We start from the raw sequence: 22704 nt of genomic DNA on the forward strand, positions 1-22704 counted from the left end.
TGTAGCTGAATTGATATCATGCCTACTCTTGTTGTCATGGCTAAAAACTGCCATACCGCATGCTTCTTCACGCTTGGCAGAAGAAGCACTCACGTTTCTGAGCGCACCTGAATGCAGCATCCCCCCGAAACACGGCATTGAGGGAGACATGCCCGGACTTGTTTACTGCACCTACTACGGAGACATCAGTGATCGCCGACAGACTCTTTTTATCGTGCGTGCGTCCATGAATATGTGAGTTAGTTTTGCACTGATGTTTATGTTACACTCTGTTAGCATCGGCTTTGGCCGTGAGTGTATTGTCGGCGTGTTTGATGTTAAGTCCAGTAAAATGCCGAATGTGAGCTAACTGTTAGCTAGTTCAGAGTTGTGAAAGTTGTTTAACTTCTATTCATCTGCTCGAGTTTCTGTGACTCTTTAGTCTTTATTTGTATTACGTCAAGCTTTTTTAGGGAATCGAGCATTTAGGCAGAATAAAAGCGTTGTTTTATCGGCGGAAAATATCAGCAGAAAAATAACACATCTGCCGATGCGGATATGTTATTTTCAAGCCATTATCTGCAGATACCGATAACGTGCTGATAATGTTGTGCATCCCTAAATATTTGTGATAAACTTACAGCATTGGTAAAGTCTGTTGACACGATTGATGTCGTTTCTGCTCATCCTACTGGCACGTCCGAACACACGGTTAGGATTTCTCCTGGCGAGGATGGTAGGCCGACCGTTTCTGGTGAAGGCGTACCTTAAGGAGGACACGAACGCAACATTTTCAGTATAAAGAGCTGTGCGCCCACAAACACAGGCACACACTTGTTATAGATGCACAATTAAAGAACAGATTGGTTTGACATGCAACTGCACATTATGCACATTTCTCAGTGAATCCTGACTCTCTGAGTTACCCGTGAACTTGACCTGTTACGTCCTACAAACACTTACTTGCTGTGATGCATGACGGAGTCAAAGTCGTAGGGAGTTCCCAAGTTGTTGGTCCGCTCCTTTTTGAAGTTTTTTAGCATTCCTGCAGGAAGAGACAACAGAAGAAAATTTTGACCTGTTTTGTCTTTCATGAACAGTGCTTTTAATTGTTTGTCCATGGTTCCATCGTGTTAATTCTAAGCTTAATCCAAAAGGCAACAGGACTTGGTTGAAGTTCTTGAAGACGTTTCACCTCTCATCGGAAAGGCTTCTTCAGTTCTAAACTGTAATCGAGGGTGACCCATGATTACACATCTATTTTTAAATGACCTACAGAGGCTTATATTTCTAGCTCCGAACAACAGTAAGCGAGACTTCTGTTTCTGGTTACACAAAAAGGATCTTACTCTTTACAAAAAGGACGATCTTTGTAGGGTCATTTCTGTAATGTTGTCGCACACCTGGGGTAACAATCTGTCAGTGGCAAAAACAAGCACTTTTAGCAGACGTGCTTTGATCAGGCGCAATTGCCCCCCTTGCTTGTGCTTGTTTTTTGGATGGAGTTTGGATCAAGTATTTTTGATACATCTCAGGACGTCTCAACACTGACAGGCTTTCATGACACAGCATTACATGAGTTTTTGCTCAGGTTGAAAAAACCTGATTGTGATCGGCATCACCTGGTGGGAACATCTTTGCATTGACTTTGTATGTAATCCCACTGTGCTAAAATGTCTTTACTTTTAGTCTGAACACACATTCAGTAATGATATTCTTTAAACACATGAACCAGTACTGTGAAACAATTTGGTCAGTTTAAATACTTGGCTGAATGTTCTGGTCGAGGATGGAGACGTATGTGTCTCTGTCGGAGCGGACTTGTTCGTGGTGGAAGCCCAGTGCGTGAAGCACCTCGTGCTGCACCGTGCCCAAGGTCAAACAACCTCTTTTCCTCAGGGAGACGGGCTGTCCACCACTCTGACGGCCCACGTAGGAGAAACACCTGAGAGACACACGGTGAAACTATGGTTTAAAAAGAGCTTAAGAGGCACGCCACACCATTCATGTCATCTTCCCCCTCCTTTAAAAAGAACATTAACTATTAAGAGAGTGTGTGAGAGTGTCTGTTCATGTCAGCCTGAGATGTGTTTGTGTTTCTTCCTACCCATTTCCAGAGTAGAAGTGGAGGTAATCCCTGTGATTTTTGCGCCAGACAAAGCGAATGCAGGTGGATGCATGGAAGGTCCGCAGGCCTCTGATGATAAAGTTCATTTCTTCTCTGGCTGCAGAGACAAAAAAAACAGGTCACTCCTTTCCTCTCAGCTTTTTCAATCCTTCTCAATCTATTCAAAATGTCAACTCTTATTTCAGCTTTTGAATGCAGAGCGAGGTCAGCCATGTTTCTCTTCCTATGAACGGGTTTAGAAACGACTATTCGTCCTCTGACACTACCACCACAAGACAGCCTTCTTTTGAAACCTCTGCTGATTGGAGCTTTGTTTTTCTATCTCAGCTGGATGTATTGAATTTTCAGGTCTGATAAATGAATTAAACTTCAATACATGGAATAAAAGTTTGTGCATATAGATATGGATTTAAGGTTTGAATATTTGGAGTGAAAGTTAGAATGTATTAGATGAAAGTTGAGAACCAATGGTCTGACAAACCAAAGGAAAAATATAATTAATGAAAGTATAAAACATTGAATGAAGCCTGAATATGGAATCAAAGATTGAAGATGTTGAATGAAAGTTGAGACTATGTAATTAAATCTGGGGCCTTCCGTGTGTAATCTTATTCCATACAAATGTTGCTCTAAGATTTTGTTATATGTATTTAAAGTTTTGTTTATAATTCAGTATAGTCAAACTTTAAATCTATATACAGAATACATCGACTGTCATTCAATAGATATATAATTATTTTGTTGTTATATTATTGTTTACTTACACTTATCTCTGTTTCACTATGACCTGGTTTTTAGGGGTCAAAGGTCACTCAAACTTACTGTATGAGGATGAGATAACGACGAGGCGTCTGCGTTCCTCAGTGTGTTTGGCAGAATGTCTCCGTGAATCAGTCTGGTCTCTGCAGAACATCATAAACACACACACACACACTAAGGACTTATGAGCTCAGGCTGCCACATACAGTTTGTAGAATTTTTTTATTCAATAAGTCATACTGTATTTGTATTAAAGCCAGAAGAGTTTAATTATATAAATCTTGTGTCTTACGTATGTCAGAATTAGCTCTTTCGATGGTTTCAGAGACGTCTGCAGGATCGTCTTAAAGCAAACAGAGAAAACAGGACATCAGAAACAAGCAGCAGCTTCACCTGTGAGCGACTCACAGGTCCCATTTAATTACACTGAAAGAAAAAAAGAAAAAATAAAAAACACTTAAAGATTTAATCATACGTTCATTATACAACTCACCTGTCAGAACTTCATCAGCTGCCCGCTGTTATGCAAAGCACAAAATTAGACATTTAACACAAGAACTGCCAGGGGTCACAGTATACCTAAAACCACCAACAGGTAAGATTCACCTGCTATTAGAATGTATTGATTTTCAAGGTACAAGGTTTATTTATGCAGCTTACAAAATGACAACATGACAATGAAATATATATATATATATATAAAACAATAAACCTTATTTGCAAAGCATTTTCTGAACAAGGTGCTCGGCAGAAAACGAACAGCAGACAGTCCAGAGAGCTCCCACCATCAGACTCACCTTCACTCGAGGAGTAAATCTAATGCCTGATTTACATTCATGCATCTCTTTCTCTTATCCATGTTGAATTGGAATTAACTACTTGATGAGCAACTTGACACACAGTAGTAGAAAAAAGGCGTTGCCACAGCAACATACAATGTATCAATCTAGACGTGCGAAATGAATAGCGCGAAAATGACGGCGTTCTATTTGCCCTGCCGGTGGTAATAGGTAATGGCCATTTTTAAAATCCGGCTTTATGTTGACATTTTTTAACAATTGGGGGCGCTACCGAACACACTTTAAAGAAAAGTCAAAGACTGGGGAGTTTGAATATTTCCTGGAAAAAAAGTTTACCCATTGGCGGATCTAGTGTTTTAAAAAACAAATTTTTTAATGTTGTTGTTGGAAGAACCAAATGTCTTAAAATGGCTTTATTCATACAAATCAAAGAATTACTGTCATTGTGGCAATTCTCCATTTATTTATCTAACTTATTTATGTTTCTTTGTATAGGGACGCATACGAAGCAAGTAAACTGATGCCACACACTACAGCATTTATAGCCTTAGCGAATTTGCAATGCCCGTCCCTAGATGGACCTTTAAGATATATAAAATCAACAACAAATACACAAGAGACGAAACACACTCAACAACAATAAACCAGATATAACAATACAGAACACAACATGACATGTAAGAAAACCATCTTGTTAAATCCTTTAAAACCAAAATGCACTGAGACTAAGCTCACAAAAAGGCTCATTTGAAATTGAATTGAATTGTTTTTGTTGTTGCGTCATTACTGGATACAATCAGCAGACAGTGTTTAACATCATAGCCACAGTGTTACATGACTTACTGTAGGAGCTGTGTTCAGTGAGAGGAAGAGGAGGAACAGGAGAACTGGAGTCATCATGATGGTCGTCTCTGGTGAACTTCTGAAACAGATCTGAAAAATGGTAAAAAATCTGAACACTGTTCGGTTGTCGAGGAGTTAGTTTGGCGTATAAATGCTAATCAGTAAAGTCAGAGATGAGCGAGCTTACCTGTTGTAGCTGCAGTCTGATGGTGGATGCAGCAGGTGCTCAGCTCCTCACTCTTTATAGGCAGCTCACAGGGTGTGTCTGATCTTTGACCACGGAGATAGAGAGATACTTTTTTATCCTTTACAGGACATTACACTGTCACAGCAACAACAGCTAAGCATAAAAATACCAAAAATCAGTTTCTTAACAAAACTACTGTAGTGTCAGAAAAGGCCTCAGACCAGGGGGCAGGTGAGGCCTGGGCCTCTCCAAACACTGACAATTTAAACTCTATACGGATCTAAAATCTGGACACAAAAACCTATTAAAACTGAAGCCACTGAAGAATGAGATGAGAAAAAGCAGGATCTGATGCAACCAGGTTTATTGAGTCCAAAAACAGAACCACAATAAAACCAGAATCTAAGCCCCGGCAATAGAGACGGAATAGACATTCACAGAGCATGATCTTGTGTTCCCTAAGGACGCCCCCGCCTGGTGCGGGCTCACAGATGCACAGAAACTGCCATTTTTTCAATATTCTATTATTAATAAAAGCCTATTCTCTGATCATTTTTAACTGTGTCAACGAAACTGACCTTTACCCATTAAATGTCAAGTGTTGGTGTTGTCTGGGGTCTGGTTTCTACTTGTGTAAAAAAAAACCCTGCTATTGTCTGAGAAACAGCTGACTTGTTACACAGTTATCTCTGACCAAAGGTCAGAATGTGTTTTAAAAAATCAGTTAAACAAATCACTTTTTAGCATAAAGCTCATTAATTTCAGTCATTCTACTTGATATATGTTTTTCACACAGATGCTTCATTCTGATAATATAGTTCACTTTCACCTTCAGGATGGTTTTACAGGCTCTAAGAAATTTCCCAACACTACAAAATTATGAATGATACAGTAAAGGATACTTAATAAATGTCATAAAAAATACATTGTGGAAAATTAGTTAGAAAAAAGTGCAATATAAATAAAATAATACATTATACAAATGTATTTGTATTTTATTTGTAATTAAAATCAGAAAAGGTCAAAACATTTCAACCTATGTAAAGCAGGTACGGTCCTCCTTTGAAGCCAAGTTCAAACCCTGGCCAGAGAAGGGCGCTGGTTTGACAGAGGTGTAAAGGACGCCATCTTTGGCCATTAACAGACCTATCACTCAAATGCAATGCAGATTTTAATACTCTGCCCAAGCAGCTTAAATCACACTCACACGTGTGTACATGTATCTGAACCTGACGACACACCAACACCAGAGGCTGTAAATCACTCTGTGATACTAGGCCAACAGAAAGACTGGAGATTAATGTTTAACTGGTGGTAAACAGGCTGTAACCTGTTTATTAGGAATTTATCAGTTCTTCTGAATCGTCCAATTTACTGTTTTATGGAGTTTCACTGGAAATGAGTCTGTAGCTCTACGATGAAGGTCAGGGGCCACATCTTTAAAACAAAACAAATCATGTCCAACTTGATCTTTTTTATTTTTCTAATATTTTATTAAAGGAAAAAGATTAAAAGTTCCTGTAATTTATTGGTGAGGAAGCTCTAAGAGCCAAAGTCTACCTCATTGCTATGTCATAGTAGCAATTCAGCTGCTCAAGAACAAAATATAAAAGAAAATGTCGTAAGTATCAAATTATCAACTTCATTGTAAAAATTGTGTTTTGTTTGAGCTACTTTAAAGTTTTATAACATTCTGTAGTCCAGCCTGAATCCTCCCGTCTGATGTGATCAGGATTATCCTGATATTTTTTGGATTAAAGTTTTCCCAATCCTGCTCAAAAGTTTTGATCAACACAAGTTGAAGGTTCTTGGAGATGCAGATGTGTGTCTGACAACAACCACGTTTGAGTTGTGTATACTCATGTATGAGTACTGAACAACTGAAATGTTATTTTTATAACTGCTTGTTAAATGAAAGGACTTTGTGTATCGCTCAGTCCTTCATATCGGTGGAATCAGCCTGTGACTGAACGTGCTCTGCTGGATGACCTACAGACCATGAAGTGATAAGATAATCCTACGAGTGGTGGCGGTCACGCGGCGCATTTGGCTCCAATACGTCAATAAAATACAAAATCAAATCAAATTAATGGCTATTGTACCTAGCTTCGGCTTGCTAGTCGCCAGCCTCGGAAGCTAAGGACCGGCCTAGCCAGCAGCCGATCCAATAGGTTGCTATGTTAGACCCTGGTTGAATGAATAGGCGGCTTCTCATTTAACACCGCCTGCCTCTCAGTTACCAGTGCTGGCTTATCATTGGCCAGAACAGTAGCTGGCTTCGACAAGGCTATAGCCTCCTTCTGCCTCTCAATAATCTTAATTTTGCGCTTTTCCCTGCGCCATAGAAGTGGGTGTGTGGGATTTCTCAGGATGGGCTCAAGTGATCCTCAGTCATCAAACTCTTTAAAGCTGCTCAAGTAGAATCACTGACCGGCACAGCATCTGCTTGGCACAGATGCTCATGTTGACAGCCCGGTCTCCTATAAATTATTGGTGTGACTTTCAGATAAGGTAGCCGGTTTGGGAAGCTGCCGAGGAAGAATGAGGAGGTTGGTTAATTATTAGTTTATTCATAAACAAGTGAGGAAGAAACAGGGCGTGACCTGAATAATGATCAGTTATGCTCAAGGACTCATCCTTCCACTCATCCATCCATTGTTTCAACAGCGCTTGTATAAAAGGGGGGAATACTTACTCTTTTTGTTCCCCCTAAAGTAAAGTGGTGCAATATACTGGATGATTACTGAAGAGTCACATTAAGTCATTGTTATCATGGCTTAGTCTTGAGCAGTGTTGGGGTAACATGTTGCAAAGTAATATGTTGGAGTACTTGGATTACTTTTTTGTTGAAATGAGTAACGTGACGTGTTCGTTCTGCAATTCAAGTAATCTGTTACTTTTTTAGAAAAAATAATCTGGAAAATAAATCGCTGTATTTCTCTTTTCCTTTTGTCGCCACAAAAACTGAAAATCCCGGAAGCACTGTTTCTGTTTCTCTCCTCCTTCTTGGCAGGTAGCTGCGCACCAGCAGAAGGTTACAGCTGTGTCAGTGCGCATGTGTAGCTAGCTAATTCAACTAGCAAGATGGAGAGGATAGCGTTTACTTTGTGGAAATATTCACATTATTCTGAATGTTTGGGTAAAAGGAACGAGAACAACACGACGGTGAAATGTAAGCTGCGTCTGGAGGATAAGTGCTCGTCAGCTGTGAAGCGTTCGACTTCAAATGTGAAGAACCATCTGCAGCTAAACACAGCTCCACAACACTGGTGGGACTAAGAGCCTGTGTTGTATTGTTGCCATGGAAACAGCTGTGTCTAATACTGTATGCCTCTGCCCAGTTCACTGTCAGATTATTAGCATAATGAAGAGCTTAGGTTATACTGCATCCGTCATTCCTGTTATTAGGCTGCAGAGTTACAGATTATGGGCCGTACACGAGGCTATGTAATGACGGTGAAGTCGATACATTTAAAGGTAGACATACAGTAGGCTACACGCCCTCCTGACAACATAACCCTCATGTATAACGAGTTGCAAAGGGGGTTTAATTTTTGTTAACGTGAAAGTAATCTAACACTTTTCTCAGAAGGTAACACAGTAATGTAACGAGTTTATTTTGAAAGTAACGTGACACAACACTGTTCTTGAGGTAAATCTACATAACCTTAAATGGGATTCCAAACAATGAGGAAGTAAAGCCAAGGTCAACACAACAAGAGGATTAAAAGTATTTGTGCCCTAACGTACACCCAATGCAAAGCACGTTGTGCGAGTGTCATTGCTATTTTCCACCCGATGCAGTCGTCATTTTCACACCCAGCGCACGTTGTGTAAATAGCAAGGGATGTTGCACCCCTGTTCACGCCCATGGGTGTTTTGGTGTTTAAATGAGGTGTGGTCAGGTAAACGGGTGGCGCGTTGCTATCTTGATGAAGCGACTGCGCCATGGACAAAAACCTGGTCTAAAGTCTATGGCGCAGTCTGTTTCTGCTATTGAAAGGGCGCATCATGGGCATACATTGGCAAGTTGGCAACGCAAACAGGGATGCACAGCAGTGCTTCTACTTATAAGGAAAATGGAGTGTATTTGCAGATACAGTGAAATAAAGTTGTTTATGGGACAGACTGCAAGCTTTTGTTTCCCTCGTCTCCTTAAGACATGAAACGTCTTTCGGTTTGTTACTTTACTGTGAAGTGTCACACACAATGCCCTATTTGAGGGTAATTTTATTTGTAATAAAAAACAGAAAAGGTCAAAACATTTCAACCTGTGTAAAGCAGGTACGGTACTCCTTTGAAGCCAAGTTCAAACCCTGGCCAGAGAAGGGCGCTGGTTTGACAGAGGTGTAAAGGACGCCATCTTTGGCCATTAACAGACCTATCACCCACATACAATGCAGATTTTGATACTCTGCCCAAACACCTTCAACCACACTCACACGTGTGTACATGTATGTGAACCTGACGACACACCAACACCAGAGGCTGTAAATCACTCTGTAATACTAGGCCAACAGAAAGACTGGAGATTAATGTTTAACTGGTGGTAAACAGGCTGTAACCTGTTTATTAGGAATTTATCAGTTCTTCTGAATCGTCCAATTTACTGTTTTATGGAGTTTCACTGGAAATGAGTCTGTAGCTCTACGATGAAGGTCAGGGGCCACATCTTTAAAACAAAACAAATCATGTCCAACTTGATCTTTTTTATTTTTCTAATATTTTATGAAAGGAAAAAGATTAACCTGGTCGAGCGAGTGCTCCAGCCGCTTTTGTTCAGGAGGTGAAGGGTCAAATCACAGGTCAGACTCGGACAACACGGATGATAACAAACTGGAAATGCTAACGTTAGCAGCTGTGGCAGAGAGTAATCATTATCATTGTTCAAAAGGAGAAAAAGTCGAAATTATGTTTATTATGCAACAAAATAAATATTTATAGATGCAACAAAAGTCAATGCTGCTTCTTAACGAGCCGCGCATTTGTCATCCGTCTGCGTGACAGCAAGCGGACTTTATTCTGAAATAACGAGTGGATTAGCATCGCTGTTTTTATCAACACGACACGGATAACAGAAAACCTGGATCCGTTTTATGAACTTTCTTGGCAGAGGATGGATTATATACACGGCCAGGTACAGGGGAGAAGGCTGCGTCACACAGGTAGGACAAAAAGGTTTGTTTTGACAGCTGACTAACGGTAACTTGTTAATATTAATCAGCTGTAAAGACGGTGCTGATCAGGTTTGTCTCGCCTGGCCAGGGTCTGGATCCCAGCTTTGAAATAATAGACGGGTGCGGTTCCGGGTCTCTTTGGGTTCCCTAACATTTTGGACCCGTGAAGGCCTCTAAGGCAGAGTCCAGGTGGGAAGAGAGATCATAAGAGAGGACTGGCGATACATCCCTGCTGGGTGGGCCTTTTCCACTCAGCTCATTCACATCACTGCTGCTCTAACAAGAACTAAGCAACATTACTTCTGTTCTACTCGTCCACCTCATCAATAAAAGGATACGCCAGAAGTGACAAAGAATAACACATTGGTTGGATCATTATTTTTTCACCTTTATTCACCTTATTAAAAACCAAACACATCTTAACCTTTTGACAGTGAAATTAGACATTTACATGTATTAAACAGTTTTAAAGTTCGGTTTTCATTTCTTGGCAGTAAACTTTGTTACTCATTTTTGGACCAGGCCAATCCTCCTTTTCTTTTTCACTGCAGGGGAATCTTTAGCAGTTAGCGCCCCCTGCTGTCCATAGGGTGATGCTGCTCCAAAGCCGTTTTAAACCCTCCTTTCAGCCTTTAGGCCACCTCCTCATTTTTAGCTTACACGCACAAATGTCAAATAGGAAAATGAAATTGCCAGATTGTAAAATCCAAAAGCTTTTTAATCTTTAATGTTAAGTGTACACATTTCAGCTTTTTCCATTTCCTATTTTGATGTCTTCCTTTTCTTTTTTCATTTTCATCTTCAGGTTTTAGTTTGAGCTTTTCCACTGGATTATTTGCAATTAAAATATAACGTTTTTTCATTGTCGCTTAACATTTTCAAACTGTAAGTTTTTGAAAGTTTTTTTGGGGGGGTTTTGCCTTTATTTATAGTATATCTGAAGAGAGACAGGAAATATGAGGAGGACTGTAGCCTCTGTATAAGGGGCGCCTGCTCTACCAACTGATCAAAACCAGCACAAAAACTATCAATTCACATTTTAAATGTTTACAATTACAATTACAACTAAAACTATGACATGATAATTCCTTGTAGTGTAAAATAATAGTTATCAATCATTTCATCTCTAATTTTCTATAAGGACTTCGTCGCATCTTCGTCGCATCAGTCTGAGCGTTGAAGGATCGGGGCTTCCATCCATCGTTACTTTGCTGCAAAAAACAAAGAGATTCTGAATCATATATATGATGTATATAGATATATATATATATATATATATATATATATACCACATATTTATCATATTTCAATGCAATATTTTAACTTTCTGTAGGAATAAATGTTCGTTTTTCTTCCCTGTGTTAGCTTCATAGAAACGTTTTAGAGAGCATATTATAAATGTTTAACTCACAGCATTTGTAAAGTTTGTTGACACGAGCGATGTCGTATTTGCTCATCTGTGGGGACTGTCCAAAGTTAAGGCTCGGATCGCTGTTTGACAGGATGGTCGGCTGACCGTTTCTGGAGAAGGCGTATCTTGTGGACACAAAAGATATAATTGGTACACACACAAACACAATCGCACACTGGCTCCAGACAAACACAAAACAGTATTCTTGCTGCTTTAATAAATTATTCAGCAATGACGACAAACTTTTGTAGTTTCAACTGAACTCACTTCGAGTTGCTCAATTCCTCTTTTGTCCCATATAATGATGAAACACAGTATACATATGAAGAACAACAGCCCAACACTCACTTGCTGTAATGCATGACAGACTTGAAGTCATACGGAGTTTGCAAGTTGTTCGTTGGCTGCTTCACAAAGTTTGATTCCACTCCTGCAGAGAGCAGAACATTACATTAATGCTTTCTCCTTCAGTCACAGTGGACTGAAACTGGTTTCTGTGTTTACACCATAGATGGATGGACGACACGACAGCTCCCTAAAAGTGAAGCCAAACCCTCTCTATCGCCCCCTGCTGACTGGCTGCAGTATAGCTCATAAAGCCCGCCCCCTCCATGTTAAGAGATGGGACATGAGTCAAACTATAAAATCATTATAGTCATTATAGTTCTTATCATGCTGATTTATGTCCAAGTGTTCATTTTTCTGACAAGTTTATTTTTAATTAGTTATTTGATGCTATAAAAAGGGGGTGTGGCCTCATGATTGACAGCTCTGTTGACAAATCCGGCTCCTGCTTATTTCGTTTTGTGCACATGCAGCAGAGATGTGTCATCCTAATGTCAAACACACTTTTATACGTTTATCAGTAGACCCTCTGACTAAGACGGCTGCATTTCAGTGGGTGTGAGTACCTGGCTGAATGTTATTGGTGAGGATGGAGACGTATGTGTCTCTGTCGGAGCGGACATGTTCGTGGTGGAAGCCCAGAGCGTGGAGAACTTCGTGCTGCACCGTGCCCAAGGACAAACAACCGGTGCTCTTGAGGGAGATTGGCTGTCCTCGATTTTGGCGGCCCAGGTAGGACCAACAACTGAGACACACACACACACACACACACACACACACACACATTCAGTAAGATAATAGTTAAAATGACTATAACCCCGGGTTCCATGTCAAAGGGTCTGACATAATAATGCACTTAAATAAGAGTTTATTGAACGATGCTGTATTTTTAACTCCACTACATACACATTTTTCTGTTTTCACTCCCGAGCTGTCAAACGTCACACCTCGGTCAGCCGCCCAGTGCGTCAAAATATGACCCTTTGGGCACCTCTATGATGTCTGCATGCTGTCCTCTTGCTCATAACAATTGATTCATAACAATATTTATCTCCACACCTTTGCACTGTTCATGGCACTATTGTCTATTGTCTGTTGTCTCCTGTTTATGTTGTGTTTATAAATAATTTATATTTATACATTAATACTTTGTAATAAATATTTGTATCCATAGGCCTGTATATAGTAGCTTTAAATTTTAGTGTTGAAGTGTCTGTGTTACCTTGTCTAACTTGTCCTTGTTTTAACCTCCTGAGACCCTGCGTCCTCATACGGGGACATTACATTTGGCTTCACAGCACCATAATATTTAATTCTGCAAAACTTGACACACTGATCGGTGTATTCAAGATGGCCGTGATCCCGACCAAAATGTGTTACAGCCGGTCTCTACAGAAAACTCAACCAGGTACAAAACCTCTTCAGATTTTATGATTGAAACTTAACTGCGTATGAACAGTTGTAGCTTGTTATGGCAGACAAATTTGACTAATTTTATCAACAGCAACAAGCTACAACACCGTTACGACAAGGTACTCACATGAGGACGTTGGGACTTTTTCAATGTAACACAAAGACACTTCTTAGGTTTTATACTTATTAGTTCCTATGAATCCCCAAAAGGTAGGAGAAATAAAAAATGAATACCAAACAAAAGCTCCGGTCTCAGGAGGCTACCTGTAGTGTGTCAGTTTTTTGTGTCTGTACATTCAGAAAAACCGCAGTCAAATTCCTCGTATGTGACCGCATACAATATAACTGATTGTGATTCTGATGTGGCGTGGAAGTCAGGTGAGCACTACAGTCCGTACGTACATCGGTAATGCAACTTGCATCAGTTATAAAATGTACCTGCATTAGTTACTTCATATATGCTGAGTTATATGTTACATATGTTAGTTATGTACACAAGTTATGCAACAAACAAAGCCCAAAAAGTAATGTTTTCCCTTTTGGGCTAAGCTGTTGGGCTAATCACACGTTTGATTGTTTCATGTCCAGAATTCATAAAAAGTTACATTTTTGTTTGCAAGCTTTATTTTGAAAATCTTACCAAATAACATTTATTTATCATTGCTGACTTGACCGCTTTTATTTTGAAAGTCTTCCTGGATGTTGCATATCTATATATCTATATATATATTATTGTTAACTTCACCCCAGAGCCCTGCACATGCCAAAAATGCAGTTTAGCTCAGAGGTTAAATCACACATCCCATGCACAGGAGCTGAGTCCTGCTCCGATCCTCGGCACTTTGCTGCCTGTCACCCCCACTCTCTCCTCCCAGATTTCTGACTCAATCATCTGTCCTATCACAAAAAGGCAAAAGCCAAAAACCTAATCATAATGAGAAAAAAAAAAGAGCCCCGAACCCAGCTGCCTTTGACGAGCTGGGAGTGAGAATGTGTTGAATGTGCACATATAAAAACACATGAGATTATAAGTAGAACAGTTCAAGGATTATACTTATTGCTGGTGCTTTGACTGTAACTCAAATAAGCAGTGTGTAGTCGTGCTTCAGTATAGTTGTGAGTAGTTCCACCAAAGACACGTTTCAGTTCAAAACTTCTCAGAGGATTTTAATTTAAAGAACTGTTCAGGCCAAAAGTGTGTTTTCATGTCAGTACAGGAGAGTGTGTGTGTTCCTACCCAGAGCCGGAGTAGAAGAAGAGGTAATGCCTGTGCCACCAGCGCCTCCAGACAAAGCGAATGCAGGTGCTTTTGTGGAAGGTCACCAGGCTTTTGATGATGGTCATGCGCTCCGTTTTGGCTGCAGAGACAAACAACAGGCTGCTGAGCAGTCTTATCCTTCAACAGGCCGCACCGTCCATTCAAGCAAAGAAGCTCACATGTTTAGCTTTTCCACTTATTCTTTCTCATTTAAAAATGACACACAGAACTCTTCAAACCTTCATTCAACCTGGTTAAATCCTCAGCGTTATTGATAACCTGAAATTAATATTGTTAAGCTACCATGTTCATATCGTTAGTCTCCCTGGCCACTATTATGAGTGAAAGATTCACAGTTTTAATTTTCTCTTAGTTTGAACTTTTTACTGAATAACCAGCTTTGTTATCTAGAGATGACACAATAATCAGCCAGTTAATACAGGGAAACATGTGTTGTTAGGTTTACACTACACATCAACAGAAACATCTGCCTGTATTAACACGTACGGATCACCGAATATTATACACTATTTATTTTGATTAAAAATCCATCCACCCGCTTATCCTGTTCAGGGTCGCAGAGGACTGGAGCCTATCCCAGCTGTCACTGGGCGAGAGGCAGGGTTACACCTGGATTGATGGCCAGTCAATCACAGGGCTGACACACAGAGACAGACAACCTTTCACGCTCACATTCACAGCTACGGGCAATTTAGAGTCACCAATGAACCTAACGAGCATGCCTTTGGACTATGGGAGGCAAACGTCACGCAGAAAGGCCCACTACGTCCACACCAGGATTTGAACCAGGAACCGTTTGGGTGACAGCGCTAACCACTGCACCACCGTGCGGCCCCTTGATAAAAAGTGATGATACAAAATAAAAACATTACAATACTAGACCTACATCCTGTTGGCAGGTTAAAGGTACGCATTTGTTGAAACACTGCGATGGTTGCTCCCTTCATGAAGGTTTTAATGTTCAGTTATTGTTAATTCAGTTAATTCTACTAATTTTGGAGGACTTTAAGCTTCCAGGTGTCTCTTAGTCAGTTAAGCGTCATTGATATTGAGGGGTTAGGAGATGAGAAATAAACCTGTGAGTTTGTCGCAACATAATGTAACAGCACAACAAACTACACTGTCAAAATAAAACACAGTTGAATAAACAACTCTGTAAAATGCTTTCAAGTTGAAACCAGGTTTAAGTGCTTTAAATAATCATAAAACAAAAGGCATTTAAATCACTGAAAGAATGTGTCAGCTGCTGCTTTTGTTGGCTCTTTCAGCACCACGGACAGCGTCCAATCCTTTACACCTGCTCCATCATTCACCCTGCAGGTAGAGACGTTCTAAGCCTCCAGACTGAATAACTGAGCAGCTGCAGAGACAGAGAGGTTCAGCAGCATTTTTGTTTTGTCGTCTTTTCTTTCCTTGAGTACCAAACGTAACTCTTTAAACACAGCGGCACTCGTACGACTGGTTCCAGGAGTTCAACTGCAAAGAGTGTCTTATTTCTGGTCCTGCAACCAGATAATGACTCCGTTGACATTATTGTGAAACAGCTGAAGGCTTTTGGTGATTTAGAGGTTGATAGAGTGCACATTGACCTACTAACAACCGAATCCAGATAAACTCTGTATAAATAATAATTAAGTGTTTTGGTCAGACTTGATCAGTACGATTAACAATATTTACAAAAAAACAGGGTCATGTTTTTTCTAGTTTTATAATCTCTTTATGAAGTATAGACTTGTGAGTTAAGACGCGACAAAAAGGGAGGTGTTCTTCAAGTTATTTAGTGCAGTCTAACTCCATGACCCTTAAAGAGTCCACAGTTGCATCAGCAGCAGTGGTTGTGTCACACAGCTCTTGGAAGCAAGTAATTTAAAGACCTTAGCAATGATAAAAATAAACACTTTTGTTACATTAATATTGACGTTAAAATGGTCTGAAAACGAGAGCCATGATAGTATCATTACTGATTGAATTGCCGCTCAAAAAACAATTTTTAGACTAAAACCAGGCAAAGTTGACTGTGTGGGTGTTTAAAGGTAAATGTTTGCTGAGACTTACTGTATCTAGAGGAGATGATGACGGGCACGTAAACATATTTCCCACGTTTAGGCCACTTGCAGCCTTTGGATGTGCAGGGGTCTGCATTCCTGTTTAAATTTGGCATAATGTCGCCGTGCACCAGTCTTGTTTCTGCAAAACAAAAACGTTTGATTACAAGGAACAATGCGCTCAGGATGCAAAATACTTTAAGTTCTCATTCCGAGTAAATCTGTCCTTTTTTTTTTTTACAATTATTTAAAGCAGGGGTCTCTAACAGGTAGTCCTTGTAACACATTGCTCATAGAAGTGCATTTTCCTGATGCGGTCAGCCACACACTAGGTTTTCATCTAGTCTTGTTATTCACGAATGTGAAGGACAAGTGTGTGGCCCCATGTGTGGTGCCAATGTTTTAGTCGACAAAAGAATCAACATGGGCTGCCACCATCAGTTAAAGCGATGTGATGCAAGTAGCTCTCAGCCACTCTCATTTTTTCAAAGTAGCTCTCAGATGAAGAAAGGTTGGAGAGCCCTGATTTAAAGCTACTGTGTTCTCTTTACTGATCTTGTCCTGTTCATGTGTAAGAAGTGTTTTTTAACAAAAGATCTCCTCCTGCTTTCTTTAACATTCAAACGTATCACTCGCTGTGATCCTTTGTCGGGGAAAATTAGGTGTCAGCTCATCCCACATCCACCCTCCGGCAGTGTTTACAGGCATTAATAATAACTAAAAAGATAAAATCAGTCTTGTCATTGATTGTTTGCTTTTGTGGCTTATAAACAGGCATCAATATTAACTTCAGTCTGTTCCATAACCCGCTACAAAGTCCTCACAGGAGCTTTAATTGTTCATTCAGTCTGTAAATGAGAGAAAATAGTGGAAATGCTCATTTTATGTTCCCAGAATTTGTCTTACTTATGCCATCATTAACTTTGGCGATGACTTCAGAGACGTCTGATAGTTCTAGAGGTAGAAAGAGGATATAAGATACAACGATTAGCACTTTAACTTATGAGTCACAGTAAAATAGGCTCATGTTTTTTTGGAGACGAATAGAAAAGTCAATTTTAATATTTAGGTAATTCATTATTCCACTCACCTTTAGTTTTAGCTTTATTTTCAGCTGCGCCCTGTCAGACAAAGACATACGTTTTAATATGTTCCTGTGAAAGCCAAATAACTGAAATCTGTTTTATTTACTGTTATTTTAATGAAAGGAGTACATCTTAAACCTCCTTTAAAAAAACACACAAAATCATTTAAAAAAAGCATCATAACATAGTAAAAATAAAGTTCAGGAAAAGTTTATGTTTTTCCGGACTTCTGGCTTTTAACATGACAGCAGGCAGAATTTCACATCATAACACGGTGTTGAATGAGACTTACCGAAGGAACGGCCCTCAGCGAGAGGAAGACGAGGAAAAGGAAAACCGGGGTCATCCTGATGGTCCTCGAAACTTTAACTCTGAAAACACAATCAGAGTCTGATTTAAGCTGCTTGTTTGTAAAGAAATAACTCAGTTGAATATAAATGCTAATCAGTAAAGAGATGAGCGAGCTTACCTGTTGTAGCTGCAGTCTGATGGTGGATGCAGCAGGTGCTCAGCTCCTCACTCTTTATAGGCGGCTCACAGGGTGTGTCTAAACTTTCACCAACATCCTCAGTCTTCAGTCAAACACATGTGAAGCAGCTCAAAAAAAAACTGAACTAATTTCCCAGCGAAGCACGTTGAGATGCTGCGGTGGACTTAATCCATGACATAAGTATCTCAGCTCGATTGTACTGTTTGTCTCCTGTCTCAAAGTGCTGTTGTGTTTCCTTGTATGTGCACACATACAATAAAACTGATTCTGATTCTACTTAGGTAAAAGAAGCAACGCCAAATACCACATTGAGATAATTATTTATTATAATAATGAATGGAAGCCGGCTGAAGCAATCCTCAAATAAATCTATTCGATATGTTTGTGTTTTTATCTTTGTGATGTAACAGGTAGAACTCGCTGCTAAATGAAGAACGAGAGTCAAAAGAGCCTTATCTTAAGATGCAGTCCAATGCAAGTATGAAGTAGCATTAATTGAAAATCAGCAAAATATCACCTATAGAAATGAATAGAGGAAGGAAAAGGACAAGATGGCTAGAAAGACAAGTTGGGGAAAACTAATCTGAGACAGCGTGACATTTGAGAAGGTGTGGAATGCTTTTAACAAGCGTTCTGGTTCAGAGTCTCCTCTCTGTAAAATTTAACAAACTAGTTTTTCTAGATGGCAAAGCCCGTGCTCTTCTCAAGTGCAGACTTACGAAGACGTATTTTAGTCAGCGTTATTATCTGACTGATAAAAAAAGACTGACCACACTGAAGGCTAGAAGATGCTCCTCAACCAAATCACTTACATCACTCAGAGATCCCTACGCCTTTGCACTACACAAATCAGTACAGCTAAGATACACCGCCTTTAGAAATATGACCAGAACATATTACAGCCTAAACTGCACACATGTCTGCATGAAGTACTGTCCAAAGCTCAATATAACTGCTCCAGAACTGCTCCATCAACATGTATTCCCTAACTCTTCTATTGGTATTGCTCACCACAATACTTGCGTAACAGAACAGTCTCTTGGGTTATTTCTTTATATGTCAGTTGCAAGATTATGAAACTACTGTATTTTGATCACATTCTTTTGAGAAGAAATCACAATTAAATACATTTTTACTTTTACTATTAGGGACTTATTTTTGTGCAAACATGTTTTTTTTTAAGTTAGTGTTACATTTTTTCAATGCAGGCTTACACAGTGCTATAAGATTTGGGATAAGAGCCTGGTATAGTAACTTTACTGGACAGTTAAAATCACTAATTTGCTTGTCTAGCACCGTCGTTTCAAACAATCAGAGCCGCTGGGCACAGGAAACGGTGTGTGATCCAGCTCACATTCTGATGAAAATGTTGGGTCGTGCAAAATGTAAATATGTCTCTGTTGTCAGAGGGTTTGTATGTTTACGTCCAAAATGTTGCATGGAAATGTTGTGTTGTGTTCTGCATTGTGTAGTTATGTCTATGTTTCTCTATACAGTTTGTAGGATTTGTATTCTCTGTGAAACTTCAGGATCAGTCCAGAAGAAGTTTACAGGCACATAACATTCATCTTATATTTTCAGTTCTGACGCACATTATTCCAAGAAGAAGGGGCAGCATATTCTTTTTATTCCTTTCCTAATTATGTCCTGACTCCTGGGACAAAGATGTGTAGGATGTTGTGAGAGCGGAGGCTATACTTTTTATTGACACGTGTATTGCAAAGATAAGCAAAAATGAGCCCAAGCAGAGATTTACATATAAAAGCCAACCAAAGAGAAAGTGTGCTGACTTATAGAGACGCCAACTTAGCCACAGCATTAAGAGAACATTGAAAAAGTTGCAGATATAAGTGTTTCGATGTATTTAACAAGAAACACATTCACGTGTCACAACAAATAGACATGCAGGTTATTCCAACAGACAGAAATATGCAGGTGCAGTGCATTCATCTCTTGAAGACACTCATCATTCATTTTACTGTTAATCAAAGCTAAGAGACTTGATGTGTTGCGTGTGTTTAAAACATGAAGTTCAGCTTGAAACTGTAATTACTGACCGCTTAAGAGTGACGTGCAGAACCGCCGGCATGCAGCTGATATTACATTACTGAAGCCCTAGATAAGAAGCAGTGTTGTCTTTCTCTGTTTATAGACCTCTCTAAGGCCTTTGACACCGTGGACCACTACACGTTAATCACACGTCTTATTGCTATTGGTTTTTCTGAACATGCTGTTGGATGGATTGCCAACTACCTGGCAGACAGAACTAAGGCTATTCTATTAGAGGGTGCCTCCTCGGAGGATCCTCAAGGGGGTACCTTTCATTTCTATGCTGATGATACAGTCATTTATTGCTTTGCACCAACTCCCGCTAAAGCTTTTGAGTATCTTCAGCATGCATTTGAGAGAGTACAAGAAGAAGCTTTGCCAGCTGCCGCTTGTTCTAAATGCATGAAGAACAAAACTTGTGTTTTTCACATCTTCAAGAACAGTAAGATCAGCATCGTCTGGAAAAATTGTTACCAGCAATGGTTGACAAATAGAGTTGGTATCCACTTTTAAATATGTAGGGTTTTTATTTGATGAACACTTGTCTTTTAAGGAGCATATTCAGTATGTTACAAAAAAACTGAAGCTCTTACTTGGATTTTATTGTCAAAAACAAGTCTTGTTTTTCTTTCCATGTAAAACGGAAACTGGTGGAGTCTACCTTTTTATGTATCATTGATTTTGGTGATGTATCGTATATGAATGCCTCTGCTCAATGTCCTCATATGCTGGATAGTGTGTATCATGGGGCACCTGCTTTATGTATACGCCACCTAAATCACTGGTGTAAAGGAGATCTTTGATCTCAGTGGGACAAATCTTATTAAATAAAAAAGAAAAAAACGATTTAGAATGACACTTGACATTAAATTTAAACTTTCCATGATGGGACCTGAATGACAACATGTTCTAGGGAATGTGGTGTGGCTGCATGTGTGCACATATGTGACATCCAGGTGCTTTGATGTTCAGACTTGCAAAGCCAAAGCACATGTTGTATTACTTATATGTACCTTTTCTTTCACACATATGCAGAAGTATGTTTTACATTTGAAGAAAACTATTAAAGTTGATATGGACTATAAGAGGTAGGGAATTGGGTTTGTATCCTGTTGAACAGTTCAGACAGGTTCAGTTCAAAGTGGTGACTTTGTGAGATATTTCCTGACCTTAACCTGTAAAATTATATAAAATTGAAAAAGAGAACCTATTTATTTAAAAACAGGAACGTTTTTCAAATATAATAATAAACAGTACCCAAAATTCCCTCCCCCTAGAGAACACTGTTGTATGAACTGGACGGATCAATTTATTTAATTTAAGTTTGACTCAAAAAAAAATCAAATCATGTTCTCATTTTAAACTTTGGAAAGCATGTTACAAATAATTGGAAAATAACTTTTTCTATTCAGTAAATCTTAAGTTATCAGCTAATGTATAATGCCGAGTTAACACCATTTTAACCCTCGTTTTCCACTTGCAACTTTTGGAGATTGTAGACCAAAGCTGCAGATCCCAGGAAAATTGGCACTTTCTCCTGTGTGTAACTATCAGTTAATTTTTCAGAGATTTGGGATTTACCTTGAAATTCTGTAGTGTGATACAGGGCGAGGGGAATTATCAGGGGGAGAGTCAAAACATCTCGAACAAAAAACATTTCATGCATTTCTTATTCTTCCCTTGTTTTCAATGTAAATCCGAGGATACTTATATTTTGGAGGAAAGAACTGTCTCATATTTCTCTCCTGTAACACTTACTGCATGTGTTAATGTAGTATGGTGACTAGACAGACTCTTTGGGGATTTCCAATGTTAAATGTCTTGTATACCCCACTATTAAACTGACAGCTGTGTTAGATGATCACTACAGCTGTCTGACAGCTTTAAATGTCTCATAATGTATGGATGTATTCATGGCAGTTGTTTGTAATTGAAGTTCAGTGTATCTGGAGCTTAATGTAACTCTTTTAACTTGTTCAATTCCTAATGTCCAAAGTTTTAATTGACAATATGTTGTGGCACTACAATTTCCTTTTAATTAGAAGTAAGGGGTCTAGAACAAACATCAAAAAGAGCCCGGAGAGTTTCTTCTATTGAAACTGTTTTCTTCCAAATAAAAGGTCTTTAAGAAGCTTCATAAGTTTCTCATCTGTCTGAGCTGAAGTGATGTTTCTTGCTCAGCAGGTTATAAGTGGTAAGCTGTCGCCAGTGACTGACATGTGGAATAAAGAAAGTATGTGTGTGCAGTTTTCTTTAAGTACAGAACAGCTTAAATGTATTGTGTACATATTATGAATACCAGTGTCTAAAAATAAGTTTATGTGTGAGTGAAATGGTTGTGTAATTATGTTATTATGTTATATAAGGTACTGAAATATTGTTAAGCTGACTGAAGGCTTTACATCTCTGAAAACATTATGACATAAAAAAGCTTTTAAACAAAATAAAATAAGTTTTAGCAAAAGCGAGGTGGGGCCTCCGTGGATCTGACTTGTTTGTCCTGCACATCCCACAGTTGCTCGATTGGATTGAGATCTGGGAAATTTAGAGGCCGAGTCAACACCTTGAACTCGTGTTCCTCAAACCTTTCCTGAACCATGTTTGCAGTGTGGCAGGGCGCGTTATCCTGCTGAAGGAGGCCAGTGCCATTAGGGAATACTGTTTTTGTATGCTGAAGGGGTGGACTTGGTCTGCAAAAATGTTAAGGTAGGGGG

At 39.4% G+C, this 22704-nt stretch overlaps 1 protein-coding gene across 1 annotated transcript; it reads right to left on the reverse strand.

The window, feature by feature from the left end:
- Positions 1-597: 597 nt before the first annotated feature.
- On the reverse strand, positions 598-17797 carry LOC138589092 (uncharacterized). The gene is made up of 14 exons (XM_069659346.1): positions 17744-17797; positions 17457-17487; positions 17273-17320; positions 16377-16508; positions 14280-14400; positions 12196-12374; positions 11633-11714; positions 11251-11409; positions 4697-4779; positions 4510-4599; positions 2087-2213; positions 1746-1924; positions 943-1024; positions 598-745 (listed from the first exon to the last, which is right to left on the reverse strand). The coding sequence occupies exons 1-14, from the start codon at positions 17795-17797 to the stop codon at positions 598-600; spliced, it is 1515 nt and encodes a 504-aa protein (XP_069515447.1).
- Between the last annotated feature and the right edge of the window lie 4907 nt (positions 17798-22704).

This window comes from Semicossyphus pulcher, unplaced genomic scaffold (assembly GCF_022749685.1).
Source record: "Semicossyphus pulcher isolate SPU_LCO1_2020_fin unplaced genomic scaffold, fSemPul1.0.p SCAF_1, whole genome shotgun sequence".
NCBI lineage: Eukaryota > Metazoa > Chordata > Actinopteri > Labriformes > Labridae > Semicossyphus > Semicossyphus pulcher.

What these genes read in the sequence shown, in the direction of transcription:
- LOC138589092 (XM_069659346.1), bottom strand. Translation starts at nt 17,797, where the DNA reads ATGACCCCGGTTTTCCTTTTCCTCGTCTTCCTCTCGCTGAGGGCCGTT. An exon ending in TCTGTCATGCATTACAGCAA is followed by an intron (nt 11,410 to 11,632) that starts GTGAGTGTTGGG and finishes TGTGTCCACAAG; the next exon opens with ATACGCCTTCTCCAGAAACG. An exon ending in TCAGACTGCAGCTACAACAG is followed by an intron (nt 4,600 to 4,696) that starts GTAAGCTCGCTC and finishes ACCATTTTTCAG; the next exon opens with ATCTGTTTCAGAAGTTCACC.